This window comes from Heterodontus francisci, chromosome 36, assembly GCF_036365525.1.
Source record: "Heterodontus francisci isolate sHetFra1 chromosome 36, sHetFra1.hap1, whole genome shotgun sequence".
Taxonomy (NCBI): domain Eukaryota; kingdom Metazoa; phylum Chordata; class Chondrichthyes; order Heterodontiformes; family Heterodontidae; genus Heterodontus; species Heterodontus francisci.
In genome coordinates, this window is record NC_090406.1 from 49,049,993 (window position 1) to 49,072,235 (window position 22,243).

Genomic DNA, 22,243 nt, shown 5'->3' on the forward strand with positions numbered 1-22,243 from the left:
GGCAGAATGATGAACCGCTTCCATCAGAAAGCAGAAACAAGGGAAAAATTAGACTAAAACCAAAACCTGCAAAGGAAAAGGAAACAAATTGGGGGCAGAGATTACAGTCTGAAATTGTTGAACTTAGTATTGAGTCCAGAAGAGTGTACAGATGAGGTGCTGTACCTCTAGCTTACTTCAAGCTTCATTGGAACACTGCAAGAGGCCAAGGTCAGTGAGAGAGCAAGGTGGAAAATTAAAATGACAGGCGACCAGAAACTTGGGGTTACGCTTATGGACTGAATGGAAGTGTTCCGCAATGTGATCGCCCAACCTGCATTTGGTCTCCCCAGTGTAGAGCAGACCGCTGGACTATTTGAGTATTAACTTGGAACAGTCTCTGCATTCAACAAAGTGAGGAAGTTGAATCAACAGTTGAGACTGAACTGATTCTGTGTTTGTAACTCTCTCAACTGATGACAATCAAGCTTTCCCAGCAGTCAACCCGCTTAAGGTAGTACACTTAGTGTTATCACCAGCACTCCTCATTTCAATGTAAAAAATCTTTGTAAACATAGCAGCTGATTTAAATGGGATCTGAGAGAGAATACAAGGCCTTAAATAAATCTCTCATCTGATAGACAACAGCTCTGACAATGCGGCACTTTCTCAGGATTTAACTAGAGTGTCAGTCTAGATTATGGGCTCAGTTCTTAATGAGACAAGAACCCACAACTTTGTAACTTAGAGGAAAGAATGCTGCCAGCTAAGCCAAGCCTGACATCAATGATCCAACAATTATAGATGGTACATATGACTGCTGGCCCTGCTTTCTGTGTACAATAGAAATTTAAAAAAAGCTTACAAAACAAGTCATCTATCACCTATCCAATCTAATATTGAATGTTTGCATAGCTTTGGCCTCACCCATTAACCATGGAAGTGAATTCCTCATCCTCACAACTCAGTGTCTATGACGATTCAAAATGGCTCCTGGACTGACAGCTGGGGAGCTCCTTTGCTGTGCAACTCTATACATTGCCATCCATCGTCCTTTCCTCCTCAGTGTCCTCTCTTCCACTGTTTAAGTTGCACTGGCTTGAATAGCGGATGCATTATAGCCCTAAGTTTAAAGTCACCTGGGCCCACTGCCAATTCCCCAGCCATGCTTACTGCTTGCTTTCATCTGTGAGCACTAGATTGTTGCTCAAATTTGGCTTCAATATTCCTAAGATTTCTGTGGCTGTCAAGACCACTTCTCCACTGAACTACACTGCAAGACTGAGTTGCTGTGTCTCTAATCTGTTACTTAGTTGCATAAATCTTAAAGTAGCTTTGTCAAGTTTACAGCCCATGCCCCACCTGCTCAGCTTATGATTGGTTTTACGACTGGTTTTACTGGTTTTTCAGCTTTATTTTGCTATAGTGTGCAGTACAGATCCTGGTCAGGAATTCATATTCTGGGGCCAAAGTCGTCTTCTCCACTGCCTTTGTACCTTGTAGTGCCCTCCAACTTTGCCACTATTTTTCTGCCCTATGATTATTTCTGCACACTTTCTGGCTTTTCATTCCAATGGAAATACCTCCGTCGGGGTCCTCCGATATTGTACCCTTCAAATATCTTCTGGAGTGACCCTCCACAACTGTCTCCAAACCAAGACATAAGTTTGTCAATGTCCTCAGCTGAATCTTCCCTATCTACATCCATTCTATCCCACCAAGGGATCTCTGACTTTAACTTTGGAATCCCTCCTTATATCCCTCCTATCCCAGCTCTCTATTCCTATTCCTTGTTTATTACAGGACATATCTAATGCTGGAAGGTGGGATTAGAATGGGTGGATCGTTTTTCAGCCGGCACAGACACGTTGGGCCAAGTGGCCACTTTCTGTGCCTTAAACTTTCTATGATTCTATGACACAAAGATAGGTAGGAAAGTGTGTTGTAAAGAGAACATAAGGAGGTTGCAGACCAATGTAGATAGGTTGAGTGAGTGGGCAAAATCTGGCAGATGGAGTATTATGTGGGAAAATGTGAAGTTGTTCACTTTGGCAGAAAGAATAAAAAGGCCGAGTATTACTTAAACGGGGAATGACTGAATAATTCAAAGGTGCAGAGGGATCTAGTTGTTCTAGTGCATGAGTCACAAAAGGTTAGTATGCAGGTACAGCAAGTAATAAAGAAGGCTAAGGAATGATATCCTTTATTACGAGAGGAATTGAAAATAAAAGTAAGGATGTTATGCTTCAGTTATACAGGGCATTGGTGAGACCACATCTCGGATACTGTGTGCAGTTTTGGTCTCCTTATTTAAGGAAGGATGTAAATGCGTTGGAGGCGGTTCAGAGGAGGTTTACTAGATTGATACCTGGAATGAGCAGGTTGTCCTATGAGGAAAGGTTGGACAGACTGGGCTTGTTTTCACTGGCATTTAGAAGAGTGAGGGGGACTTGATTGAAGTATACATGATCCTGAACAGTCTTGACAAGGTGGATGTTTCCTCTTATGGGTGAGTCCAAAACTAGGGGTTTTAAAATTAGGGGTCACCCTTTTAGGACACATGAGGAGAAATGTTTTCTCTCAGAGGGTTGTACGACTTTGGAACTCTCTGCCTCAGGTGGTGGAGGCGGGGTCATTGAATATTTTTAAGGCGGAGATAGATAGATTCTTGTTAGGCAAGGGAATCAAGGGTTATCGGAGTTAGTTGGGAATGTGGAATCTTATTGAATGGCAGAACAGGCTCGAGGGGCTGAATGGCCTACTTCTGCTTCTAATTCGTATGTTTGTATGTCTATCCTAATCTTGCTATGTAACTACACCTATGTAACTTGAGTTTCCCCGTGTTTGTTCTCGTGCACGTTTTGGCAGCTGCTCTGGACCTGAGCCCATCACTTCTATTTCCCTTTTTTCTTCTTTTTGCTTTACCGCTTCTAGGCCCTTCTCGATTGTTGTCATTCTTCCTTTTAGTTTTCCCCTCCTGAATATTCTGCCTGCCTAAATTCCTACCCCACCCTTCAGCATTCCTCAACCCTCCTGCCACCATCCGAGGCTTGATTTCTTCACTTCTCTACAGCTTCCCTCTATGCCTCTCTTGACATCCTCTGAAGGGTCCATTGAGGCACGTTTCACTGCCTCCTTACCAGTAGCAACTCTAAACTCACCATCCTACTCTTTCTTCCTGCCTAGCATGTTCCCTGGAAGCTAATCTTGCCAAACTTCTGCAACAGTGCTGACCCTGTGGACTCTACCAGAGGATCAGTTATCACCGCCCCTCTCCGCATCTCCCTCCAGAATATCAGATCATTTGTGAACAAAGCCCAGCTGGCTGATGAATCACGACACCCTCCCGCGCTTAATGAAGGCACCCCGCTTGGCTATAGCTTCCACCACTGCTCTGCCCAGACCACTGTGGTGGCAGTATGGATCTTATCACCAAATCACGCCTTGGCCTGTATCTCTGCTCCTCTGACACTCTATTCTCCTTTGAACATCTTACCTTGTTCCACCTCTCAGCCCCTTTAAAATCCTTGTTCTCTGTCGCCCACCCAAGTACCATACCAAGCTTCTGACCGAGATATCTTCAGTGGTTTCCTCTCAGCTTCTGCACAGAATAACTCCTCATCCTTAGTGGTTTCAACCTCTATCTCAACTCATCGTGCTTTCTCTCCTCTGAGTTCACTGTTCTCTTATCCTCCCATAATCTTTCCCTCCAAATAAAGTCCCTTACGCATGTAAACAGCCACTCCTTCAACCTTGCCAACTCATGTGGCCTCACTACTCCTATAGTATCAATCACAGATTGAATCGTTCTCCGCCCACATCCCCTTCCATCTCCCAACCCCAATTTCTTCTATGTCTGCCCCTGGAAAAAACACATCTCCCAAGTCACTTACAACAGCACTTTCCAATTCCCAACTGTCTAGCCTTTGGCCCTCCATTCGGCCAACATTTCTGCAGTTACCAGTCTGGTCAACCACACCTCATCTTCACATTTGACACCTATATCCCCAACAAAACTTCCTCTCTCACACTCTGGTCATTCTCCTTGCTACAGCCCACATCTTGCTTCCTTAAGTCCAAAGGATGCAGACTTGAATGTTTACAGTGGATAACTGATTTAGCCACTCGTCGCTAGATCTGGCTGGACCACATAAAGCACTATCGGGTCCTGCTCTCCACTGCCAAAACTGCTCCCCCTTCAACCCCCCCAACTTCTCTTCTCCACTACAAACCATCTTTTTGAACCCCTCTCCCTGCTTCTCCCACCCTCACATTCAACAAGTGTGAGGAGCTCATAGACTTTCGAGTCACTAAGACAGGGAACATCCATTCAACTGACTCTTCCACTTTCCTCCCTTCCCCTAGCCCGGAACCCATCTTTATCTAGTTTCTCTCCTATCTCCTTCATGCCCTTTCCAAGTTCATCTTGTTTATGACCCTATTCTTATCCAGCCAACTTTCCTTTTTGGACCCATGTTAGCGGATATTGGTAACTGTTCCCTCTCCTCAGGTATTATTACCCCAAACCTTAGGAGAGGCGGTGGCGTAGTGGTATTGTCACTGGACTAGTAACTCTGGAGACAGGGGTTTGAATTCCACCATGGGAGAAGGTGGAATTTGAATTCAATTAATAAATCTGGAATTAAAGAAAGCTAGTTGAATGATGGCCATGAAACCGTTGTTAATTGTCGTAAAAACCCATCTGGTTCACTAATGCCCTTTTGGGAAGGAAATCTGTCATCATTACTTAGTCGTACTCATGGAATCATACCTAACAGACACTGTCCCAGACACCGTCATCACCATCTCCAGGTATGTCCTGTCCCACTGCCAGGACAGACCCAGCAGAGGTGGTAGTACAGTGGTATACAGGTGGGAGGGATGTGCCCTGGGTGTCCTCAACATCAACTCTGGACCCCATGAAGCATCAGGTCAAACATGGGCAAGGAAACCTCCCCCTCAACTGATGGATCAGTACTCTCCATGTTGAACATCACTTGGAGGAAGCACTGAGGGTGGCAAGGGCACAGAATGTACTCTGGGGTACATCACCAAGAGTGGCTTGGTAGCACCACTGCTGCTGAGTCCTGAAGAACAAGGCTGCTGTGGCAGGCAGTAAGGGAACCAACAAGAGGAAAAAACATACTTGACCTTGTCCTCGCTAATCTGCCTGGTGCAGATAGCAACTGTCCATGACAGTATTGGTAAGAGTGACCACCACACAGTCCTTGTGTCCTCACATTGAGGATACCCTCCAACATGTTGTGTGGCACTACCACTGTGCTAACTGGGATAGACTTCGAACTGATCTAGCAATGCAAAATTGGGCATCCATGAGGTGCTGTAGATCATCAGCAGAATTGTACTCGACCACAATCTGTAACTTCATGGCCCGGCATATACCCCACTTTACCATTAATGTCGAGCCGGGGGATCAACCCTGGTTCAATGAAGTGTGCAGGAGGGCATCCCAGGAGCAGCAGCAGGTATACCTCAAAATGAGGTGTCAACCTAGTGAAGCTACAACCCAGGACTGCTTGCATGTAAACAGAGCAAAGCAATTCCATAACTACCAGGTCAAATCTAAGCTCTGCAGTCCTGCTATATCCAGTCATGAATGCTGGTGGACAATTAAACAACTAACTGGAGGAGGTGGCTACACAAATATCCCCATCCTCACTGATGGGGGATGCCAGCATATTAGTGCAAAAGATAAGGCTGAAGCATTTGCAACAATCTTCAGCCAGAACTGCCAAGTTGGTGATCTATCTCGGCCTCTCCTCAAGTCCCTAGCATCACAGATGCCAGTCTTCAGCCAATTCAATTCACTATAAGTGACATCAAGAAACAACTGAAAGCACTGGATACAGCAAAGGCTACGGGCCCTGACAATAGTACTGAAGACCTGTGCCCCTAGCCAAGCTGTTCCAGTACAACCAGAACACTGGCATCTACCCGGAATACAGCGGAAGTAAGTTTCAAGGGAGGGCGGCACAGTCGCGCAGTGGTTAGCACCGCAGCCTCACAGCTCCAGTGACCCGGGTTCAATTCTGGGTACTGCCTGTGTGGAGTTTGCAAGTTCTCCCTGTGTCTGCGTGGGTTTCCTCCGGGTGCTCCAGTTTCCTCCCACATGCCAAAGACTTGCAGGTTGGTAGGTAAATTGGCCATTAGCAATTGCCCTTAGTATAGGTACGTGGTAGGGAAATATAGGGACAGGTGGGGATGTGGTAGGAAGATGGAATTAGTGTAGGATTAGTATAAATAGGTGGTTGATGGTCGGCACAGACTTGGTGGGCCGAAGGGCCTGTTTCAGTGCTGTATCTCTAAACTAAACTAAGACCAGGATGGATGGCCTCTACTTTAATGCCAGGAGTATTACAGGTAAAACGGATGAGTTAAGGGCAAGGATTGACCCGTGGAATTGTGATATAGTAGCCATCACGGAGACTTGGTTGAGGGAGGGGCAGGATTGGCAGCTCAATATCCGGGATATAGAATCTTCAGGCGAGACAGAGAAGGGGGTAAAAGAGGAGGGGGCATTGCAATATTAGTTAAGGAGTCAGTTACTGCAGTAAAGAGAGATGATATCTTGGAGGGGGCATCAAATGAAGCTTTATGGATAGAGTTTAGGAATAAAAAAGGGACAGCCACATTGCTAGGTGTTCATTATAGACCCCCCCAGTTAGTCAGCGGGAAATTGAGGAGCAAATATGTGCGCAATTCGCAGAGGTGCGTAAAAATAATAATAGGGTAATAATATTAGGTGATTTCAACTTTCCCAACATTAATTGGGATAGTCATCGTGTTAAGGGCTTAGATGGAGTGGAGTTCTTAAAATGTATACAGGAGAACTTTTTAGCTCAATATGTAGAGGATCCAACAAGGGAGGGTGCTGGACCTAATTAGAGTCAGAGGGAGATACAGGACTGAAACAGGCCCTTTGGCCCACCAAGTCTGTGCTGACCTTCAACCACCCATTTATACTAACCCTACATTAATCCCATATTCCTTACCACATCCCCTCCTACATTAATCCCATATTCCCTACCACCTACCTACATTAGGGGCAATTTACAATGGCCAATTTACCTATCAAGCTGCAAGTCTTTGGCAGTGGGAGGAAACCAGAGATCCTGGTGGAAACCCACGCGGTCACAGGGAGAACTTGCAAACTACACACAGGCAGTACCCAGAACTGAACCCGGGTCACTAGAGCTGTGAGGCTGCAGTGCTAACCACTGCACCACTGTGCCGCCCAAATTCTGGGGAATGATGCCGGACAGGTGGTTGATGTGTTGGTGGGGGAGCATTTTGGTGATAGCGACCACAACATGGTACAATTTAAGCTTGTTTTGGAGAAAGAAATAGACAAGTTGCAAATAACGGTTTTGGATTGGGGGAGAGCGAATTTTAGTAAAATAAGGCAGGATCTGGCCAAGGTAGACTGGAAAGAGTTACTTGTCGGGAAATCTACAGAAGAGCAGTGGGGGGCATTCAAAAAGGAAATGGGGAGGGTACAGGCCCAACATGTTCCTTCTAGGGTAATAGGTAGGAGCAACAAGCCCAGAGAACCATGGATGACCAGAAACATTCAGGGTACGATGAGAAGGAAAAGAGAGGCTTTCAGCAAATACAAGGAGAGCAAATCAACGGAAGCATTAGTGGACTACAGAAAGTGTAGGATGGAGCTTAAGAAAGCAATTAGGAGAGCAAAGAGGGGATATGAGAAAGCTCTGGCTGGTAAAAGTAGGGAAAATCCCAAGATATTCTATAAGTATATCAATGGGAAGAGGATAACCAGGGAAAGAGTAGGACCAATTGGGACCAAGGGGGAAATCTGTGGGTGGAGCCAGAGGACATTGGTAGAGTGTTGAACGAATACTTCACATCTGTCTTCACCCAAGAGAATGAGGATGTAGATATGGAACTCACAGAGAGAGAGACTGTGAGGTTCTTGAGCAAATTGTCATAGGGAGTGACAAGGTATTGGAGGTTTTTGGCAGGCTCAAAAGTGGACAGATCTCCAGGTCCGGACGATTTGTGTCCCAGGATGCTGTGGGAGGTGAGGGTGGAGATTGCAGGGGCTCTGACCCAAATTTTTAATTCCTCTCTGGCCACGGGGGAGGTGCCAGAGGACTGGAGAACAGCTAATGTGGTCCCACTATTTAAGAAAGGTTGTAGAGATAAGCCAGGGAACTACAGACCAGTGAGTCTCACGTCAGTGGTAGGGAAACTATTAGAGAAAATTCTGAAGGAGAGAATCTATCTCCACTTGGAGAGGCAAAATTTGATTAGGAATAGTCAGCATAGCTTTGTCAGAGGGAGGTCATGCCTAACAAATCTGATTGAATTTTTTGAGCATGTGACCAGGTGTGTCGATGAGGGTAGTGCAATTGATGTAGTTTACATGGATTTCAGCAAAGCCTTTGACAAAGTCCCACATGGGAGACTTATCAAGAAAGCAAATGCACATGGGATATAGGCTAACTTGATAAGGTGGATTCAAAATTGGCTTAGCTGTAGGAGACAGAGCGTGATGACAGACGGCTGTTTTAGTGACTGGAAGCCAGTGTCCAGTGGCGTACCACAGGGATCTGTGCTGGGTCCCCTATTGCTTGTCATTTATATAAACGACATAGATGACTATGTGGAGGGTAGGATCAGTAAGTTCGCGGATGACACAAAGATTGGCCGAGTGGTTAACAGTGAGGTGGAGTGTCTTGGGTTACAGGAAGATGGTCAAATGGGCAGAAAAGTGGCAGATGGAATTTAACCCTGAAAAGTGTGAGGTGATACAGTTTGGAAGGAGTATTGTGACACGGAAGTATTTAATGAATGGCCTGACACTGGGAAGTTCCGAGGAACAAAGGGACCTTTGTGTGTTTGTCCATAGATCTTTGAAGGCAGAAGGGCAGGTTAATAGGGTGGTGAAAAAGGCATATGGGACACTTGCCTTTATCAATCGAGGCATAGATTACAAAAGCAGGGAGGTCATGTTGGAGTTGTATAGAACTTTGGTAAGGCCACAGCTGGAGTACTGTGTGCAATTCTGGTCGCCACATTATAGGAAGGATGTGATTGCACTGGAGGGGGTGCAGAGGCGATTCACCAGGATGTTGCCTGGGATGGAACATTTAAGCTATGAAGAGAGGCTGGATAGGCTTGGGTTGTTTTCGCTGGAGCAGAGATATAGACAGGTTAAGCGAGTGGGCAACGAGGTGGCAGATGGAGTATAATGTGGGGAAGTGTGAGGTTATTCACTTTGATTTTTTTTAAATTCATTTCATGGGATGTGGGCGTCGCTGACCAGGACAGTATTTATTGCTCATCCTAGTTACCCATGAGAGGGTGGTGGTGAGCTGCCTTCTTGAACTGCTGCAGTTCATGTGCTATTAGGAAGGGAGTTCCAGGATTTTGATCCAGCGACAGTGAAGGAACTGTGATATAGTTCCAAGTCAGGATGGTGTGTGACTTGGAGGGGAGCTTTCAGGTGATGGTACTCCCACGCATCTGCTGCCCCTGTCATTCTAGATGGCAGAGGTCGCGGGTTTGGAAGGTGCTACCTGAGTAGCCTTGGTGCATTGCTGCAGTGCATGTTGTCCCATCTTGTAGATGGTACACACTGCTGCCACTGTGCATCGGTGGTGGAGGGAGTGTATGTGGACGGGCTGCCAATCAAGCAGGCTGCTTTGTCCTGGATGGTTTTTTGCGACAATCGAAAATGGTTTCATGGGCATCATTAGACTAGCTTTTTAATTCAAGATTTTTTTTTGATTGTAAGAATAGAAAAGTAGAATATTTTTTAAAAGGCGTGAAACTTGTAAATGTTCAGAGAGACTTGGGTGTGCTCGTACAAGGAACACAAAAAAAGTTAGTATGCAGGTACAGCAAGCAATTAGGAAAGCAAATAGCACGTTGACCTTTATTGCAAGGGGATTGGAGTACAAGAATAAAGAAGCCTTGCTATAATTGTATGGGGCTTTGGTGAGACCACACCTGGATTGTCATGCAGCCGTTTGGAGTGGGAATGGAGGCGTGGGGGGTCGGAGAATAGCGTTGGACAAGTCCACCTGAAAATCCAACATCGTGATGTTGGTTCCAGATTTATTCAGTGGCGGGAAAGCACCAAAGCGACGGGAATGCAATTTAAATTGTAGGACGGTTACTTATAATACATCAGCATGCTTCAAATGATCATGATTCAATTGGGGGCCTGGAATTAAGCGGACAACGGGCGGCCGCCTTCATGTGCCTTTGGATCCCTGGCTATTCAAAGCTGGCAACACCAAGGCGAGGCCTCAGTGCCGTGACAGGTAGGAAGCCATAACCAGCACTGGGTAAGGAAAGTGGGGGAGCACAGGCCATTGCCAGCCTGTAATGCTGAGCGCTCTGGATGGGTGGGCTTGGTCTTGGATGGCTGTATTAGGTGAGCTTAGTCTTGAGTGGTCTGCACGGGGTGGCAGCACCGGGTGGCCATACAGCTGCGAGAGAGGATTGGGTAGCCATACTGTCGGGTGAGAGGATTGGCTATCAGCAAAGGTAGGCACTAAGGCCCATTAGCGAGACTGTCAAGAGGAGTAGCAAAGGCAAAGCTGCGAAGGCAGCCTCCCCTCTGAAAGGGCAGTGCTCTGAAGGCCTACTAGTAACCTGGCATGGGACACATACACCCTGTCTTTTGTACTCCCAAAACATGATGCAGCGCCTCCAATGGAGGGGGGGTCAGGAGGCAGTTGCGCCTGCCCATGAACGCCTACAATGAGAGCAACAGCACTGGATGTTGAACCCCTTGCACCGGAGTCCAGGCATATTGAGTGACGGGTCAAGGAGGCAAGAGACAGTCTCATACTTACCCGCGTCCAGCCACCATGATGGCCTCTCAGAGTGAAATCAATAAAGACTCACCTCAATGTATTCAGTCTGTCGCCTCATTTCTATTTGTGTTCCATGCATATCACCCAGCTTAACCACACACTTTGGCCCATGGGAGACGCTAAACAAAGCAAGGCTGTGCCTACACCGGCAGCCAGTAAGGGAGAAGGGTGAAGTCAGCATCCCAAAATTAAGGCAGAAAATAATAAGCATTTTCCATAATGAAAATTAATTTCAATAACCTTCAGCCTCATTAATTTCTCCAATACAACCTTCTTACTAATACCAATTTCCTTCAATTCCTCATTCTCCCTCGTCCCTTGGATTTCTAATTCTGGGAGATTTCTTGTATCTTCCACAGTGAAGACAGACACAAAGTAATCATTTAGCTTCTCTGCCACTTCTCTATTCCCCATTATAAATTCTCCTGACTCTGCCTGTAATGGACCCACATTTGTCTTAGCCAAATATTTCCTTTTTACGTACCTATAGAAGCTTTTACAGTCCGTTTTTATGTTTTTTGCTAGTTTACATTCATATTCTATTCTCCCTTTCAGTTTTTTGGTCCTCCTTTGCTTTTCTAAAATCCTCCCAAGCCTCAGGTTTATTACTATTTCTGGCAATTTTATCGGCCTTTTTTTATAATCTTATACAATCCTTAACTTCCTTTGTTAGCCACGGTTGACTGCCTTTTCTTTTGGTTTTTTTGTGCCTTAAAGCAATGTATAGTTGCTGTAAACTATGTAATATTTCTTTAAAGACTATCCATTGCCTATGTACTGTCATACCTTTTAATATATTTTCCCAATCCACCTCAGCCAATTTGCCCCTCATACCTTCATAATTTCCTTTGTTCAAATTTAACACCCTGGCTACAGATTGAATGACCTCACTTTTAAGCATAATGTAAAATTCTATCTGGAGTGGGTGGGGGGGAGGGTCCAGGAGTTACACCAACAATGGCTTCAGCAGAGACACGAAACAACAAATGAGTATAAGTCAGCAATGCAAGCAGGGCTGGCAGGGCGTTAAATATGGCACCAGCACCTGCTCCTTTGTCATCTGATGCTGTATTCGGTCCCTCGAATCCCACCCCGTCATGTGATTGACCATGCCCCGCGCCTCCATTATTATAATTGGCTGCCCGCCGTGTGATTGCAGTGGGACAGCCGCACACATGACGAGTGCCGACAGGATCCACTTCCGGGTCCGCCACCGGAACATGTAAATTCACCCCACTGTGTGCAATTTTGGTCTCCATATTTAAGGAAGATTTACTTGCATTAGAGGTGGCACAAAGAAGGTTCACTAGATTGGTTCCTGAGATGAGAGGGGTGTCCTATGAAGAGAGGTTGAGTAAATTGGGTCTATATTCTCTGGAGTTTAGAAGAATAAGAGGTGATCTCATTGAAACATTCAAGATCGTGAAGGGGTTTGACAGAGTAGATACTGAGATATTGTTTCTGCTGGCTGGGGAATCTAGAACAAGGGGGCACAGTTTCAGGATAAGGGGATGATCATTTAGGACTGAGATGAGGAGAAATTACTTCAAAGGCTTTTGAATCTTTGGAATTTTCTATCCCAGAGGGTTGTAGATGCAACATCATTGAATATATTTAAGGCTGAGATAGTCAGATTTTTTTGACTCTGAGAATCAAGACATATGGGGAGTAGGCGGGAAACTGTTGAAACCCAAGATCAGCCATGATCATGTCAAATGGCAGAGCAGGCGCGACTGCCATATAGTCTACTCCTGCTCATATTTCTTACGTTATTATGTCAGACTGCTTGTCCGACATCCTGTTGTAGATGAGCAGAAATTTCCTCCAATTAAATATGTGGAAGACTGAAGCCATTGTCTTCAGTCCCCAACAAAATTTCTGTTCCATAGCCACTGACTCTATCCCTCTCCCTGACCATTGTCTGAGGCTGCATGAGACTCTTCCAACCTTGGTGTCATAATTGAGAGGAGCTTCGAACCACAGCTACTTCCACCTCTGTAACATCGCCCGACTCTACCAAAGCCTCAGCTCGTCTGCTACTGAAACCCCCATGTATGCCTAAGTAACCTCTGCACTTGACTTTTCCAATGCTTCCTATCCAGCCTCCCATCTTCCACCCTCCATGAACCTGAGCTCATCCAAAACTTGTTCGTATCATAACGGCACCAAATCCCATTCACCCATCACCCTGTGCTCACTGACCTACATTGGCTCCCAGTCCAGCAAAGCCTTGATTTTAAACCTTTCCACCCATTACCACTGCTTCCTCCTTTAAGAGGCTTCTTAAAACCTACCACTTTGGCCAAGCTTTTGGTTGTCTGTTCAAATATTTCCTTACGTGGCTCAGTGTCAAATTTTGCTGTTGTGAAGAGCCTTGGGACATTTTACTGTGTTAAAGGTGCCATATAAATGCAAGTTGTTGTTGGTGTGTAAAGAATTTTCTCCTGCCTTTGTTCTACATTTTTTACATTTAATCTTGTCTGTGTGGCTCCTCATTCTTAACTCTCCCAACTACTGGAGAGAGTTTGCTTCAACCTATCCTGTCCCATCCTTTCGTAATTTTAAACATTTCTAATAGATCGTTGAATCTGCATTGTTTTAACACAAAAAGAAACAATTTTTCATGGTATTTCTTTGTATTCCTATTTCCTCATCCCAGGCAGCATTCTAGTGAATCTACCTTGTACCCACCGTAAAGCCTCAATATCCTTCCTGTAGTGTGGAGCCCAACATAGCATGCAGTACTGGAACTGTGATCTTACAAAAGCTTTATATGTTCTCAGCAATACCTCTTGGCTTTTATATTCTTTACCTCGTGAGAAACCCCAGAATTCCATTAACTTTTTATTCCAACCTTATCAACCTAAAGCATTGCCTTTAATGTCTGGTGAACCTGTACCTCCAAATGGAACTGCTCTTCCACAGCACCATCTATTTCCATTTAGCCTATAATTAAAGTTCTGGTTTTTATCAAAATACATCAACAGAACTGTCCACCGATACTCTTACATCCAAGCAACTGTTTGAAAATTGCAGAAATATGTCGTGAGATAGGCAAATTTGGAAAGAAGAGATTTTAAAAATATAATGTATATATTGGCCAGGACAGCCTCCTTGAACAGTGGCATGGGACCTCACATCACCCGAGAAGACAGAGGAGACCCATCTGGAAAACAGCACTTCTGGCAATGCAACACTCCCTCACCCCCACAGCACTGCACCAAAGTGTCAACCAAGACCACTCAGTCAAGTCTTTCTGACCCAGAGGTAAGAATGCTGCAAGAGTGCTACCAGTGATGGGGGTGGAGGAGAGATGCTAAAAAATTAAGCAACTTGACAAAAGTTGGTAATTTTAATGGCTATAGTGGTTCCTATAGGCTGACTGTTAGTGAATCCTGATTGGATTATTTGAGTACTGGCTTTGAACAATCTGTGTTCAACAGAGTGAACACAGAAGTTGAGTCAACAATTGAGACTAACTGACTCTGAGTTTGTGACTCTCTCTCTACTGATGACAATCAAGCTTTCCCAGCAGTTTAACCCATTTAAGTCACTTGATGATATTGCAGCACTCCTTTTAATTTAATACCCCACCACATTTAAAGGCCGTAACTTAGTCCTAGTATCCTTTATCTATGAATCTTCTAAATCCCTTGATTAGAACTAGTTTCATAATCACTGCTAAAATGTCAGAAATGGAAAGAACAAAGTAAGAGAATGTTGATCATAATTCTTTGTGATTATTTGATTTTAAAAGCAACCTCTAACACACATGAACACAAGTGGATTTCAGCATGACAGCTCTTATTAATCTTGTAAAAACAGTTGTGGTATCTACATGTAGGAACTGATATTGGTGTTACACTGTGCATTCACTGGAACTACCTATCTCAGTGATTAGCTGAGAAACTTGCAGTGATTGTGTCCCAATTGTTAATCCTTCAGTGTGGATGCTTTCATGTAACAACTGTCCATTAAATCCAACATTACAACACTGGCATCAAAACCCAAAGTGGAGTAAAACCACATTTGTGATGCTGACACTTAATGTGTTACGTGTTGGATAAAGGTACAAAGATTGGTCCAGTACATGTATATGGATTGAATATCAGAAGATCCAGTATATTCTATATATATTGGATGTGGTCTGTCATCTGCTGATATTTTACAGTATTATCATAGTTATCCCAAAGCATTTTACAGTTCAGATGTAGGTTTACTTGATTGTTACTCATTCCTAGCATCTTTTGTCTTGCTATATGTCTTGCGAAAATGGAGTATGAAGGTTATTGGCTATGAAAACAACTACTTATATTTATATAGCACCTTTAATAAAAGGCACTTCACAGAGGCAGTATAAAACAAAATATGACACCAAGCTGCATAAGGATGAATGAATGCAGCTGTGAGCTCAGTGATGAAAAGAACAAGCACACACCTATATGTTTTTTTTACTTCTGGTAGCTCCTGGGAAAGTAGTTCTGATACTTCACTTATATGGAATAAATTCTGTATCCCACATTTACAAGATAATTACTTATTCACATGATGTGAGAGCACATGTATTATTGGACAGAATATATTGAAAATCTCACATTTTCATCCACTTTATCCTGTTGTCACATTTTTAATCACATCACAATTCACATCAACATTTCCATTATAAATTCCTATATCTATATTTATAACAGAAATTGCCTATGTAAACTTGTCACACTGCAATTACACTCTTCAGCCAGTGGTGGTACTATAGCACTTCGGTCTCCCAGCACTTGAACCTTTACTGCAAAGAAGATCCTGTGCTTCAACCAAATCTACTTTTCTGCTCCCCAAATTGTGGTAAATGTAGCTAATTAACAATAAATAATATAAACCCTAACTATTATAAATAATATAAACTCAAAGTATTAGGAAGGAAGGGAAGAAGGGGACTGAATTACATTTAACGTTCTGGTCCAATTTCCCCACACTCCAGTTCTGCTTCACTTGAAGACTTGATTCCCTGAATGTAACAGCATAGGGGACTAATTAGTAATAACTAATAAGAGTACTTACATAGTAATATGAGTTGGTCTCTGTTCTTGCTTAGCTCAGAAACTACTTTGTTCTGATTCTGAATAACATCTTCCAACTTTACTTGTTGATCCTCAGCCAGAACAGAAGGTAGTGGAAGTATAGTGATAGGTTGAGATTCTTCTTTCAGTCTAAAAAATTATATTGAGTCAAGTGTGGTTTAAGGCTCCAATAACTTACAGCAACTTGTACTTATACAGCAGCTTAACATAACAAAATGTTCTCAAGTTTGCAAAAGGGGAAAAGTACTTTAGCCTAGGTAACTGATTGGAACTTTTCTGCTGTCTCATCCGACTGTTATTTCCCAGTGAAAGGAGGGTTTGATTTGAAAAGAAAAGACATCAGGATGTCCCAAAGTGCTTTACAGCCAAAAAGTGTAATGTTATAATGTAGGAAATGTAGCAACCAATTTGCATACAGCAAGCACACACAAGATTACCAGATAATCTGTTTTAGTGATGTTGGTTGAGGAATAAATACTGGCCCGGACACGGGGGATAACTCCCTTATTTTTCTTTGAGTAGTGCCATAGGAACTTTTATAACAATTGTTAAGGCCAGATGGGACCTCGGTTTAATGTCTGAAAGACATCACCTGACAGTTTAGCACTCCCTCAGTACTCCATTGAAGTGTAAACCTAGATTATGTGCTCAAGTCTCTGGAGTGAAATTTGAACCCACAACTTCTGAGTCAGAGGGAAGAGTGTTACCACTGAATCAAGGTTGACACATTGAATTAAAGATTAGTTTATTGTTTCCTTGGTTTCTAATCATATATCTGAACCCAATTTTGCACAAAATGCCTTTTCTTCCAATTCATCAGATTATTTTCTTGTTTTAATTATGGCGATCATGGGCTTCTGTTTCTACATTCCAGGGTCCTTTGTCTGTAATTTGGATCACTTCCCAGAATGAATTAGAAATTGTGTCTGATTCATTTACAAACTGAAGTAAAGCATAATTTATATTATAGTAACATTAATGAATTCAAATCGATCAGTTGCTGAAATACATCACATTTCTCTATTCAGACATAGAATAATTACCTAATAATTAATGATAATAGCTTACCTTTCTCCCATTAAATTAAACTCCTGTGAAATGAAAATACAGTAACTCAGTTATGTCTGCTCATGAACTATACTTAAGGTCACAAGATAATTACAGATGCGAGAAGCCCATTTTACCCATCTCAGCTCATCCATTCTAGAAATCCGAAAACACCCCCCATATCTCTATTTCATTCTTTATTTGGATCATTCTCAGTGAGGTATTTCCTACTATCAGTCCTAAGTTTATCTTTCACTAATTTGAACCTGTGACCCTTCTTGTAATCCCACTCCCAGGTGCTCCTACCTTCATCTTACCCAGAATCAATGGTTATGGCTGTTGCACTTGGTAAGAGAAGTCATCATTGAGTTTTGATTCATGTTGGAACCCAACTATGAGATCAAAGAAAGAAAAGAAAGAACTTGCATTTATATCGCACCTTTCACAATCTTACGATGCCCCAAAGTGCATTGCCCGACATCCCGATCAGCAGAAATTTCCTCCAATTAAATATCAAGAACACTGAAGCTATTGGCCCAGATCGTGCCTCAAAAATATTGTAAGGCTATCAGTGCACATTGTATAAATTGGACAGTAACCTCTGGCATCAGCACATGCACAGTTAAATGTGGAAATAAAGAACTTGCTGTCCCAGTTGCCCTGCTCCTCCACAAGCTTTGCTATAATGGTATCATGCCGATAGACTTGGCATTAAACCACATGAAGGGTGTGAAACTGTGGTACTTACATACTAGTTACTTACTAAACATTCTAGGAAAAGTTAGGACTTGTGCATTCAACTGTAAATGAATTTTTAACAGTGTGATAAATCTTAATTACAGCTAAGCAACCTCGCTGGCACTGAAAATGTACTTTTTCAAGTATGGAGTCTCATTCCTTCAGAATTTAATATTGTTGGAAATTTAAAAACTTTTTTTTTACTTTTTCCTCCTCTTTTATCTCTCTTAGTCCCAGTTTTCTTTCCCTCACTTTATTTTGCTGATCTTACATTAAATTAAATATTCTAACTTACAGAATCTGTGTGTTTGATTTTCTTCTCCCACTGCCGGGAGCTGCAGCGGGAGAAAAAAATGGCAGCCTGCATGTGCAGACCACGCACCACCATGCTGCCACGATCTTCTCCGACACTGTGCACAGGCACTGGTGCCCTTTTTAAAAGGCAGCCAGCCCTGCCGGGTCATTTTAATTTTTAAAGGGCAACCCCCCCCAATGTACCACCGATAAATCTATCGCCCCTTCCCCCCCCCCCAATAGCAATTAAATTCAACATTTGACCCCCCCCCCCCACCCAAAACACTTACTTTCAACACTTGACCTTCACCGCCCACCCCCCCAAACCAAAGTGCAGAGGTCTCCCCTTCCACCCTCCCCGACACTAGTAATTTGCATTAGAGCCTGTTCCCCCCACCCTACCTCCACCGCTAACTGCATTAAAAATCATAAGTTGCTCCCCTTCCCCACCGCAGTGATGCCTGCTTTCCCTGGACAGAAAAGTGAAGGCGCGTGAGTGCCGGCCGCTGCTTGGAAGATCACGGGCTGAAGGTAAGATCGCTGTTGATTTTACTTAAATATATTCATTTCATTAATTGAAATATTAACATAAGATTGGGCCCAGAACTCCCGGCGTCAGGCTCCGTCATGGGCCTCTGCCAGAACGATATTCCGGCCCCCCACACCATGGAGCCTGACGTCAGGAGCTCGGTAAAATCCCGACCTGCATGTGTCAGTGAGGATTCTTCAATCTGATTGGTGAATAGACACATTGTTGCTTGCTCTTCTCACACATGCCACAGAGTCCCTGTAGAGCATGCCATGCTGAGAAGGATCTTTAGTAACTGTAAATTGCCACTCAAAAGCCCACGAAAAGGCTGTGAGCAGCTGTAAGCGTAATAAACAACGAATGTCATTCCTTTGTCAATGATTGCAAATCCGGGCCCATTTCTTTGATCCCCTCCACAAACTCCATTACCTAGTGAACCAGCTCTAGACTTGACTATTTCAATGCTGTCCTGGCCAGCCTGCCTTCTTCCACTTCCGGTAAACTTGATTTTACCCAAAACTGTGCCGTCCGTATCCTAACTCGCCTCAAGTTCAGTTCACCCATCACCCCTGTGCTCACTGATCTTCATTGCTTCAATTTTAAAATTCTAATCCTTATTTTAAAATCCATCCCTGACCTCACGCCTCCCTATCTCTGTAACCTTCTCCAGCTCTACAACCTCCCACGATCTTGGCCCTCCTTCAATTCTGACCTCTTGCACATCCTTATTTTCATTGCTCCACCATTGGTGGACATGCCTTCAGCTGCCTGGGCCCTAATGTCTGGAATTCCTTTCCTAAAATCTCTCTGCCATCTAACTTTCTCTCCTTCTTTAAGACGCTGCTCAAAACCTACCTCTTTGTTTAAGTTTTTGGTCATGAGTTCTAATATTTCTTTATGTGACTTGGTGTCAAATTTTGTTTGATAATGCTCCTCTGAAGCACCTTGAGATATTTTACTATATAAATGTAAGTTATAAAACAAAAACAGAAAGTGCTGGAAATACTCCGCAGGTCAGGCAGCATCTGTGGAGAGAGAAGCAGAGTTAATGTTTCAGGTCAGTGACCTTTCATCAGAACTGGCAAAGGTTAGAAATGTAATAGGTTGTAAGCAAGTAAAGCGGGGGTTGGGGGTGGGGTAAGAGAACAAAAGGACAAAGGGCCGGTGAGATTAACTGACAAGGAGGTCATGGAGCAAAGGCAAAGAGAATGTACTAATGGTGTGGTGAAAGACAAAGCACTAGTGCAGAGAGAGTGTTAATGACAGAATAATGGACTGTTCTAGCCAAAAGCACAAACATGAAAAAACTAATAGGCAGGCACATGGTAAAAAAAAAACGAAATAAAATACAATAAAATAAAAATAAAAAAGGGCCAGTCATGCTCTAAATGTAAGTTATTGTTGGTTACAGCCAATGCTGTACTTTTGAAATTTAGTCATTGCTGTAATGCAGGAAACACAGCAGCCAATTTGCATACACCAAGGTCCTACAAAAAGCAATGTGCTAATGGTCAGATAATCTACTTTTTAGTCATGGAGAACTCCCCTGTTCTTCTTTGAATAGTGCTGTTGGATCTTTTACATTCACCTGATATGGTGGACATCTCATCTGAAGGACAGCACCTGCAACAGTGCAGCACTCCCTCAGTACTGCACTGGAGTGTCGGCCTAGAAGGCGTTAGAATCGATCATTAGGGAGGCTATAGCTGGGCACTTAGAAAAACTCAAGGTAATTGGGAATAGCCAGCATGGTTTTGTGAAAAGGATATCATGTTTAACCAATTTATTGGAGTCCTTTGAAGGAGTAACATGTGCTGTGGATAAATGGGAGTCCATTGACATACTGTACTTGGATTTCCAGAAGGCATTTCACAAGGTGCCACATAAAAGGTTATTGTGCTCATGGTGTGGGGTGTAACATATTAGCATGGATAGAAGATTGGCTAGCTAGCAGAAAACAGAGTATGCACAAATGGGTCCTTTTCTGATTGGCAGGATGTGACGAGTGGAGTTCCGCAGGGGTCTGTGCTGGGGCCTCAACTTCTTACAATTTATATTAATGACTGGATGAGGGGAGCGATGACATGGTAGCTAATTTTGCAGATGACTCAAAGATAAGTAGGAAAGTATGTTGTTAAGAGGACATAAGGAGCTTGAAGACCGATATAGATAGGTTGAGTGAGTGGGCAAAATCTGGCAGATGGAGAATAATGTGGGAAAATGTAAAGTTGTTTACTTTGGCAGGAAGAATAAAAAAAGCAGAGTCATATTTAAACGGGGAATGACTGAATAATTCAGAGGTGCAGAGAGATCTAGGTGTTCCAGTGCATGAGTCACAAAGGGTTAGTATGCAGGTACAGCAAGTAATAAAGAAGGCTAACGGAATGCTATCCTTTATTATGAGAGGAATTGAAAATAAAAGTAAGGATGTTATGCTTCAGTTATACAGGGCATTGGTGAGACCACATCTCAAATACTGCGTGCAGTTTTGGTCTCCTTATTTAAGGAAGGATGTAAATGCGTTGGAGGCGGTTCAGAGGAGGTTTACTAGATTGATACCTGGAATGAGCAGGTTGTTTTATGAGGAAAGGTTGGACAGACTGGGCTTGTTTTCACTGGAGTTTAGAAGAGTGAGGGGAGACTTGATTGCAATATATAAGATGCTGAATGGTCTTGACAAGGTAGATGTAGAAAGGGTTTTTCCACTTGTGGGGGTGTCCAGAACTATGGTGCACAGTTTTAAAATTAGGGGTCGCCCTTTTATGATGGAGATGAGGAGAATTTTTTTCTCAGAGGGTTGTGCGACTTTGGAACTCTCTGCCTCAGAAGGTGGTGGAGGCGGGGTCATTGAATATTTTTAAGACGGAGGTAGATAAATTCTTGTTAGGCAAGGGAATCAAAGATTAATCGGGGGTAGTTGGGAGTGTGGAATTAGAGACAGCAACAGATCAGCCATGATCTTATTAAATGGCGGAGCAGGCACAACGGGCTGAATGGCCTACTTCTGCTCCTAATTCATATGGTCATATTATGTCCCCAAGTACAGAAATTATATATTGCTTTTTCAGTGGAATTGCAAACTGGCTGTGTTGTATACAGATCAAAGATTATAGAATCACTCTTGCAAATATAGTATTTTGCATTTTTAATGTGATGAGAAAGTTTATATTCTGTCACACAAAGAGCACTACCTGTATAAACACAAGCCCCTCATTGTTTGAAAGACGTTTGAGATCAACCAAGTTATTCTCAAATTTTCTCAGTAGGTTTTCCAGCTTGAGGATTTGGATGTCGATTTCTGCCATTGTACAACTCTGCTCCTTGTCCTGTTTCATTAATGTTGACAGAAAATAGATGCAAGTTACATATAAATGCACTTAATTGTAGGACATTCCTCAAGTCTGCTGTAAACTCTTAACGACAAACCCAGCCCTGTCAACCCTGCAAAGTCCTCCTTACTAACATCTAGGGGCTTGTGCCAAAGTTGGGAGAGCTGTCCCACAAACTAGTCAAGCAGCAGCCTGACATAGTCATACTCACGGAATCATACCTTACAGACATTGTCCCACCGGCAGGACAGATCCAGCAGAGGTGGTGGCACAGTGGTATAGAATCGGGAGGATATTGTCCTGGGAGTCCTAGACATCGACTGCGTACTCCATGAACTCTCATGGCATCAGGTCAAACATGGGCAAGGAAACGTCCTGCTG

General features: G+C 43.4%; 1 protein-coding gene across 1 annotated transcript in view; it reads right to left on the reverse strand.

Moving 5' to 3' along the window:
• The window catches only part of LOC137351477 (tripartite motif-containing protein 14-like), a 41,298-nt gene that overhangs the window by 7,859 nt on the left and 11,196 nt on the right, over positions 1-22,243 (reverse strand). Inside the window, exons 3-7 of the mRNA XM_068015924.1 lie at positions 21,725-21,859; positions 18,593-18,735; positions 18,006-18,045; positions 16,994-17,016; positions 15,906-16,054 (exon numbers count right to left, since the gene is read on the reverse strand). Coding sequence (XP_067872025.1) covers positions 15,906-16,054; positions 16,994-17,016; positions 18,006-18,045; positions 18,593-18,735; positions 21,725-21,859 — 490 coding nt within the window. The remainder of the gene's footprint in view (positions 1-15,905; positions 16,055-16,993; positions 17,017-18,005; positions 18,046-18,592; positions 18,736-21,724; positions 21,860-22,243) is intronic.